Here is a 9832-nt window from a genome sequence, read left to right as displayed (position 1 = left end):
TGAAGTGTTCTTCTAATTGCAGTCAATCAGCCATGTTTGGTGTCAAAAGTTTGCTTCCTTAGCTACAAGGCTAATGTAGCTAAAAAGGAAAGGAAACTTATACCTCACCTGCATGCATAAATCATCACACACTTGCCACGTTGTTAAATAGTCTGAGTTATGTGGTTTCTGACACTGTATGATATAAGAAGAACACAGTGTCACGGATGTGAAACATTACTCTTATGAAACAGTGAAAGTTACTGGAGTGCGGTCAGCACCTCTGAGGAAAACCTTCACCCTGCTCAGTCTAAGCTATAAGCCAGAGCCATGCGGCGTTTTACATCTAAAAACAGACAAAAAGAATGTGGTGTGTTTGCACACAGTACACTTGCCAACCAAAGTAAAAAGCCAGCGTTTAATGTTGTTATAATATGGACTTATTCTGCTACATTATAAAACTTCTATTGCACAAATGGTATTAGTTAAACATGTTCTTGGAGAGAAGTTATTTAGATTGGCAGTTCGTTTGTTGCTAATTGGTGTTTAAGTTCCTGTTACTTGTTAAGTACATGAGCCTCATAGCTCCACTGCTAAACTGTCTTGGCTACATTTTTGGTTAATAGGAAAAGTGTGTAAATTATTCACTAAACTTGCAATTTAAGGCTCATATTCTTCAGGTTGGAAAACACCGCATGATGCAAAATACCCAAGAAGAGATTTTTCAAGTTGGTCTAAAACAGCTTAAAAGATTCATGGCCCTATGAATATTCAAGTGTTTTATTTTTCTGTCCATCTTTAAAATACATTGAAGATTAATGATATGCACTGAAGAATGAATGCTTCATTCATCTTTTTCTCTATGAAATTACAGTGAGAGATGATTCCTGTGTAAGACCGTACACTGTGGTTCTACTGGATACAGCTACTCTCATTCACAGGTGCTTTTTAAAATAAAACATGATCAAAGTGTAGTTCATATTCATATGTGACTCGCAAGAGTAACTACAAATGCCCAAAATACTCTACAGGAGCAGCTGCAACAAACTGCAACTGTCTACATGATAAGAAAAAAGGGGAAAAAAAGGTCACTGAAGCTAGCTACATGACTCCAATGACTAAAGTTATATAACAACAGAGGTATTACACAGGAATCAGTTATCAAAACAAAACGTCAACATTTCTTTTTCACAAACATTGTAAAAGACATGTTTTTCTTCATCATAATCATCATGAGTATTATACAGAGAATGGGCCCTAAATAAATGTGACCTTTTAATATACTTTATTAAAAACAGCAAAGAAATGAATTAAAAAAAAAAAAACGAATGAAACATTAAAATAGCTAGATGAAGAACCGAGTGATTCACATTTGATTCACATGTTTAGATCCATGTAATGCAAACACGCGAAGGGAAAGGCGCTGTACACTTTCTTGTCACCATCCTAAAGATGAGGCTGCCTGTGACAGCCTGTTCAGCCTGTCTCCTTTTAGTCCTGTAATGTTCGTGTGCTTCTCCCAGCAGCATATGAGCTCTATCAGCCACTGGGACAAAGTGCACTGGCTGATTGAGCTGTGGGGACTGCAGAAGAGCTAGTGGTGATCGAACATTTGGGGCTGCTGTACAGGAGAAGAATGGAGCTGGAGGAAACAGGCCTTCAGGGGATGAAGTGTCTTTGTTCAAAGGCCATCTTCTCCATTCACAATATGTGAAACTTAGGAGTCCAAAAATCCATTATAAAGAGTTTTACTGCAAAGTCAATAGACAACTTTCATTTGAATCGGTACCGGGCCATTCCAAATAAAGAGAAACGAAGAAACAAAAAATACTCAGAACAACAAAAGCTTTTCTATTAGCCTATTCCTTAGCATTATATAGCAAGAGTAATATACAACAAAGGCACTGAGCCCCTGTATTACTTACAATTTCTAAACTCTCCAGGTTCATCACATCACCGTTCTGTTTCTATGACTAGTGGATGACACCTGGTGTTCCAGTTCTTGGACCGTTTCGATAGCACCTGTTGTCTCCTGCATAGCCCTCTTCACCAGGATGCTATGCATTGTGTAGCTACTGGTGGCAGGCTGTGGATGGCTGTACACTCTGAAACCCAACTGAATAAAGACTCTTTTTTTTTGTGACTTACAAATTACAAACTGTTTTAAAGCATCTAGTGTGCAGTTCATGCAAAAATGTTGCCAGAATAGCAGACAGCTGAAACAAGATTTCTCTAGCAAATAAAGGGTTTTTTTTCTAATCAAACGTTATCACTTTCTCCCAAATCTGAAACAACCAACAGTACAACCAACAATGTCATTAGCTTAAACAAACCTATTAGCTTTCCTGTGCTATATATAGCAGACTTTTCTCTTTGCTGGATTTTAAGTAAAACGCCCAAAAGGCTAGAAATGCATTTAATTGTGATTAAGAAGCTCCTTAGCAAACACAGACTGTCTACCTAGCAAGCAAACAAGTGGGATTTACACCCATTTACAACATCATCAATAGTTCATAAATTACCTTCAGCAGCTCTACCGCTAGGTACACAACATGTATCATACACGTCCTCTGCTCTGACACCCCAGTATGGGGACATATTCATTCACTGAAAATAGAAACCAGGCCAGACCAGAAACATCTGAGTGCTTGGCCAGTTACCGAGGCTGTGAATGGGAGATGTCAATGGAACAGGCCCTTTCACTGACGGCAATTCTGCAAAAAAGGGCTGAATGGCTGCTGGTAGTCACCATGAGGTCTCACAGCTAGGGCCTGCAGAGTGCAGTCGGGAGCCATTGAATAAACTAGACCGAACTCGGATGGGGTTGGAGGGAAGTTCAGAGGAGAACTGCAGTGAGCATGTGGGTGTAGGAACTGTGCTATGTGCTGAAAAAAGAGACACAGGTGAGCAGATAAAAAGGTGTTGCGAGACCAAAGAGCAGCGGAGGGGTATGCTGGAGCGTGGGATACGTTTGGTATAAGCATAGTGTTGCAATGACCCATAGTGTCACAGTGCGTGATGATGGAGGGGAAGGAGAAAAAGCACTCTGCTACTTGATTTAATCCCATCACTGGGGGGGCTCTCTCTGGACACAGAAGCTGCTGGTGGTCTGCAGCAGTGGATCAGAGCAGGACACTCTGGCAAAGGAGAGGCCCGGCAAGAAGAAGCAACAGGTCTCTCACACACAGGTGCCTTGGTGAGTAGTGGGCAGAGCTTTGCGGTTTTTCAAGCCTTGACTCTTCTCTTTAAAGTCCATGGGCTTCTGCTGAGAGGTGTCAATCAACGCACTGGCAATGGCAATACCTGCAAAAAACAGGAAATTCTAATTATTATAATAACATGAAATTATAAATGCTATGCAAAGACAAAATACAGACTGTTACAACAGTGCATATGAGAACAGCTTGTATGCAGATCAGAGACCATTATACACCAAATGCAATGCAAATCAATGACATTAAAAAGGTGAAACATTTGAATCAAAATTAAACACACTCTGATGCAATTTTTGTTTTTTCCTGAATTTCATTATGTTTCTCCTGCTTGCCAAATAGTGATATAGCGTAGGTTATTTTCCATCTTGAAAAAGCAACATGAGAACAGTGTTTTTAATCGAGGAGCTGAAACTTTAAGTGCTTTCACAGATAGCTTGGATGTTCATAACTCCGTTTGAGTTGTTTTTTGGAGATGCTAGCATCACACCAGGCAAAACAGAAGATAAACTAACCCTTCTCATGTTTGTCAAAAAGTTCTAGTTGCTGGGACACAGACAACTGGTTATCTTGGTTGCCACCATGCCAATGGCAGGGACAACTGTGACTGGTTGCATGAGCTCATGTCACCTGTGAAAGTTTCCAACAATTGAGCGGACGGCAAGTAAAACAATGTCACATTTTCATTCGTCTTTGGTCTGCAAGATTTAACCAATAAGCACTTGCTGTATAAAGGCTTTTATTCTTCAAGTACAGCTATATCTCAAAACCTTAGGCTGCAGCTGTCTAAACAATGACTGATTACTGTGGTTACAAGTTTTAATCATTTTAAGAGTTAAATTCTGCCCACACAGACGAAAGAAGAACACAAGAAAAACAGGGCTAATAGAAAACAAATTCCCTCATGTGGATGGTAAAAAGACAAAGAGTAATCACATAAGAACAGGCAAACAATTCCATCAAGCAGTTCTAGAGCTCTCAGCATTCTGTTGTAGTTTCTGTGAAAAGCAAGTCCCTCTTTCCATGTTTCCAGTCTTTTTGTGCTGGGTGGGACATCCCTCACTCACTATCTCTGTGGTGTAGGGAGCTTGGCACAGAGCCTAGCATGGTCTACCGCTGTGCTCCATGCCAGCATTCTGTCAAAAGAGGCTGTGGCAAGAACCATGGCCAAAGCCTCCCAGCCATTTTTCACAGCACCATCTCACAAATCATCCCCAAAACAAAACAGGCACTTGTGTTCTGCACTGACCTGGCTCGGCTCCCTCCCTGCTATTGAAGGAATACAATTATTGGAGGGGAACAATTCATTACTTCAGGACAGGCCAGCCAAAAGGAATTGAATTTAGCATGTCAAGACGAAGCCACGACCGCTCCAGGTGAACAGGATTTACATCCAGGAACGAGCTGACTCGCCGACAGCCACTCTGGCCTGTTCCGATTTATTAGCCATCACACCTGGGCTAGAGCAAAGGGGATGTCAACAGTGTGGTTTGCCAAAAAGCACTGAGTACAAGCACTCATGTTATCAGACATAACATTTGATACCTCAGCCAGCTTAGTGTGCATTCCAAAGATGATGTGTGATCCCAAAATCCCAGACTATTGCTGTGATTGAGTTTTTGGGAGCAACCTAATGGGCTGGAAACATATTGGTAACTGCTTCTCTGCTGTCTGAAACGTTTCCTAAAATACCTTCTGCGACTTCAAATACATTTGGTCAGACTCCACAACTTTTTGTGGTTAAAACCTGACACTGAGCAATTATTAGAGGTGAGCCCATAATAACGCTATAGCCAAAGCCACTTATGGGTTTGCAATTAATGTTGCTAATGCTCTGTTTAATTCACAAGGGTTTTTAAAAAGCCCATTTAATGTACCATTTTTGGATCTGACCTTTCCCCACTGAGTGGCTGAATGCAAAAAAAGAAAAAAAAACTACCAACCAAAAAACGTATAGCTCATTTTTATGTGAAGTACTTCCACATGCTGACACACTCATGAAGTCTCCTCAGAAGCCCTGCCATTTGCTGCTCTACCTGTGGTAGTAAGCAGGTCGCATGGGTTTATTTCTTCAGTGCCATTGATGTCAGTGTTGTGAACATGGCTTCAGTGTTATTGGCATGAGTAATAAGCTTTTATGTGCTCCTGGTTGTTCCACATTGTTTCTCGCACATTTCCGTGTTACATAAGATAGTTCTTAGGCCATTTTGCTCACTGACATCCTAACAAAGACCTACGAATATTTTATTAGATTAGATCTAAGATAATCCACTAATCCTTCCACTATGAGAAGACAATTCAGTGCTATGAGTCTGAAAGCTACGTTTTCTACACTGAAAATGGTGCTTTGACTTGAGTTTTTTGTAACAGTGTTTAAAAGCCCCAGACGCTGCAGAGGCGATCTCCATCGTCCCCTTTCTTATTACTTTCATGCGATTACGTTTATGAAAACTCAGACAAAATATTACAGTGATGGTAGTGAATAACGAGGAGACAGAGCTGAACGTGTGTCTGTTTATTAGGAGGAATAAAGTTAGCGTGCTCTGCTAAAGTGTTTGGGAAATGAAACTAAAGTGGACACACCGACGCTCTGATTAACAGCACGAAGCACTGTTACGATATTCTTAACTTTCAGTTTATCATGCTTTCGTTTTTTGTTTGACCTTTTTTATCTCATTAACGGCAGCTAACGTTAGCTGTTTGGCTCACTAACTTGATTACGTGTTTACGTATCAGCTGTGCGCGTATGGTCGGTTACTAGATAAGAGACACAACAGTTGATTGTCGACTTCAATCGAGTAAGTTAAGATTTCCTAACTTAAGATAAGATGCTGTTAGATAAGATTCCTAAATTAAGATAAGATTTGCTTCTGTAATACAAATTTGTGAAAAATCTTATCTTGACCTGTCAGATCTTAAGTTAAGACAAAAAGATAATTTTCTGTAATACGGCCCCAGACCTCAACATTACTTAATGAGTTTGGGATCACTCGGATCGTGAGAATCAGAAAACACAACTAACTTCTGAGACTGAACTTTGGAGGAGGGTAAAATTTTCTTCAGATTTCTATGAAAAACTGAAAGTAAGCCCCCCAAAAAGCATTAAAGCTGTAATGAATGCAACATGTAAACATAGTAAATATGTAAGTTTGATATAATACTTAGTTTTAAGGCTTGTGTTAAATGTGTCTTCTGACACTGAAAATTATTAGCTTGTTCTAAAAAGCTATTTTGACTGGAAACTAAACAAATGACTTATGCATGTCTTGTAGATGTGAAAAGTGAATCATTTTTCCTCACTTTCAGCAGAGTGCACAAACAGTGAAAGACCAATGTCACAAGATCATCGAACTTCACTGATGTAGTTTAACTTCTGTACAGTTAACTAGCTGTCAGTCACACCTGATGCAAACTACACCGTTTTGCGAGTTCATTACAAAAGTGAGTGGTCCTGACGGAGCAAAGAGGAGTTCACTCATCTCTGAATTAAACAGTGTGAGGTTCATGATCACACATCACAGCAGGTAGTGAGAGATGTGCAGGAGCAGCATGGTGACAGCAGACATCACTGACGACTCCTCACTCAATTCCAACATCACTCGCGCACTGACTTGCACTGTGTAGGTGATGCTCTGTTTTACCCTGACAGACATAACACCCACGAAGCTCCGCTGCTTTGTAACTTCCAAAAAGCACAGCAGCTGAACTAAAATGGGCCTCTTTCAACTGTGACAGGAAAGAGACATCTGCTGAACATTAGAGCCATTTTACCGGGCCCTGTTCTCTTAAAATATTTTTGTTGAACGTAAGCCGGGGCTCTTACTCTCGCTCGCTTTGTCTCTGAAGTGCCTCTTGCCAGAACTTTCCATGACGAACCACAACAGGACAACAAGCAGCCGCTTTTGCCATCTTTCAATATAAAAAGCTCATTTCCTTTCTTGTTGCACAATAGCTGTTGCTGTTGTACATTCTGAGCTGCTGTGCTTGTCAAACTACAACTATTAGAAGAGATGCACTGAAACAGAAGTTTTTCCAGATCAGTCAGTTTCTGATGAGGAAGCCGAGCTTCAAGGGCTGAGGTTCCATGAAGCAGCGTGTTGACTGACAGACCTACTGTGGGAGGGAGGGGCAGATGGGCTTTTCTCTGGCACACACTGTCACTCCGCTAGCTCTTAGCAGATAAATCTATGAAGCAGACCTTCAGAACAGTACCTTAAAAGCACAACAACCTCGAAATAGAGCAAGTGGAAAGGTTCCATAAGAAAATTTAAAGTACTGGTGTGTTAGATTGATGCTAACAGTCCTGTAACAGAAAAGTCCTTTGTAAAATGGACACAGACAGAGGCTCTGGATTGGAGACGTAAAAAGGCCCAAACTGAGCAAAGATTTGAACCCCAGAGAACACCGCTATGCTGTCATTGATTGTTCTGATTCCGCTTTGTACACTTGTAGAGGTTATTGCACTTGGGAACACAACAACCCTCCCCATCAAATTCAAGGACACGGACAAGCGGCTACAATATCCGCTAATGTATCTCTCGATTTACATGCAATAATTAGCCACAAAGGCTGGCAGAGCTGCTCCAACCCAGGGCAGAAACACAAGAGACTAAGATGGAGGTTAGCCGCTGTGGTGTAAGGGAATATGGCCAGAAGCGACAGACTAGCTACACCAAATCACCACAGGGACATGTATCTACTGGTCCGACTTCCTGCCAGAGCTCAGGTTTCAGTGTCTGGGAAGCAACATATGTAGTCATAGGCTTATAGTAGGTTACACTCACAAACATGACAAATACTGCAACCCAGCTTAACAAAATTCAAATGATTAAAACTGAATGTTTTTAGGGTTTTTTGGATGTACAAATGATGGGTGGACAATTCAGAATAATTTAATTGACTTTAAAAAGATTTTTATGAACATTTTTCAATTTAAATGACCACATACTCATTGGCATACTCGAAGCACAGTAAGGTTTGAAGATAAATCTGTAAATAACGCTTTTTTGTAATCTTTTTTAGTATTTTAAAGGTAATTATTAGTTTGGCAAAATACAGTATTTTGCCATTTCATCTCACTACTGCTACACATTGAGACATTTTTTTTTGTGCCACACAACATTTTGTTGTTTTGGTTGATATGCTTACAGTTTACAAGGAGAAGATCACTGAAGAGATTCAACAGTTGGACAAACAGTAATACAATTTTTTTTTTCTTACAAAGTAAAAAAATGACATTGGAAATGAGAAACATATGTGGACACACTGCAGTAATGAGAATAATTCACTGCATGCTACATTAACAAATCAAAAACCCAGAAACCAAATGATGGTAAAATGAGTCAAGATTATGGCAGACTCCTCCATCTTTCACAGGAACCCTGATGCAGCGGCCTGAAGTAGGCGCATGCTGTTTTTAGATATAATTTGTGACTCAATTGTCGCAGATCTTTCAACGATGAAAAGGTCTCCGTGTTAGCACTGAATAACCACAAGGTGTTGGCCATGCTTTTAGCACCTTCAAGTCTTTGTCAGTGTCACAAGAGCACAAGGTGGGAGGATGGCTCTGAATGTGCTACTCAAAGCAGTTACCACAACTACGCACTGAAACAGGAATGATGAATAAAACACATGATACATGAAACCTCCGGACCCTGCAGAGAGCCCTGGGATGAATCTAGCAGAAACAACAAATATGGGGCTATCTGAGTTAATCATTTCACTACCAACTGAACACTGTTATCAGTCTGTAAATTTCTACATTTTGAAATTTCTCAACCAAGTCTTTAGGGAACCACATCCTGTCTGCATTTTTATTTTATTCAGAAGTATACCTGAACACTAAATCAGACAAGTGTTATATTTTAGTTTATTTTAATAATTAATGAGCCTAAGAACAACAGAAATAATGGGTGTACTGAAATTTGTAAAGATAAGAGGGCAAAATGTAAAGTCTGCAAATGGCAGTTTACTCACAGTACAACTATGAATATGATGTAGGTCTACCAATTTGCCTTTGTGGGTAAAGCATGATTAGGTCAATTGTAAAACCATGAGACATAATGTGCTTCTGTATTCTCATACAATTTTGGCTGGTGGAACAGCATGCCTGGGTCATGCCTGGGTTCAAGGCATAATGCTAAATTGGAGCCAGCCATCAGCCAGGTGGCCATATATCAGATTTCATATAGTCATATTTTGAATTTAAATGGTGAACAGCAAACCCAAGCTGTGTCCCTAAACATGAAAAAAGGAATTAAAAAAGCTTATGTTTCTATTAGACATTAGATTTCTATTCAAAATAACTAGTGGGCTTTCTGGGGCCAGCATTAAGTGAGAATTTAGGGATCAATATTGAATTAATAAAATCAAATATCTTACTGAAAACACCACAATTTCTTCTCTACAACAGTTTATAAGGTGAGAGAATACATTGCAAGAAATCTGGGCCATATGTCTAGACCCTTGAGTATCATTAGTTCTTCACTATGAATTGCATCCTGGATAAGCTGGTCATAGGAAATGCTTAATTCTGTGGTCAATGACTTTTTTTTCTACATTTGTAGAGGAACGCTTTGGTTCACTGTCCTGCTGGTAGATCAAACAATGACCTAATTTTAGCCTAAAAGCAGAGGCAACCA

At 40.0% G+C, this 9832-nt stretch overlaps 1 protein-coding gene across 1 annotated transcript in view; it reads right to left on the bottom strand.

The window, feature by feature from the left end:
- Positions 1-745: 745 nt before the first annotated feature.
- atrnl1b (attractin-like 1b) overlaps positions 746-9832 on the bottom strand; it is a 115868-nt gene continuing 106781 nt past the window's right edge. The window contains 1 exon segment of the mRNA XM_036572753.1: positions 746-3282. Within this exon segment, the coding sequence (XP_036428646.1) occupies positions 3158-3282 (125 nt within the window). The 3' untranslated portion in view covers positions 746-3157.

This window comes from Colossoma macropomum, unplaced genomic scaffold (genome assembly GCF_904425465.1).
Source record: "Colossoma macropomum unplaced genomic scaffold, Colossoma_macropomum, whole genome shotgun sequence".
NCBI lineage: Eukaryota > Metazoa > Chordata > Actinopteri > Characiformes > Serrasalmidae > Colossoma > Colossoma macropomum.
The sequence above is the reverse complement of the archived record's forward strand: the minus strand, read 5'-3'. Positions and strand labels throughout refer to the sequence as shown.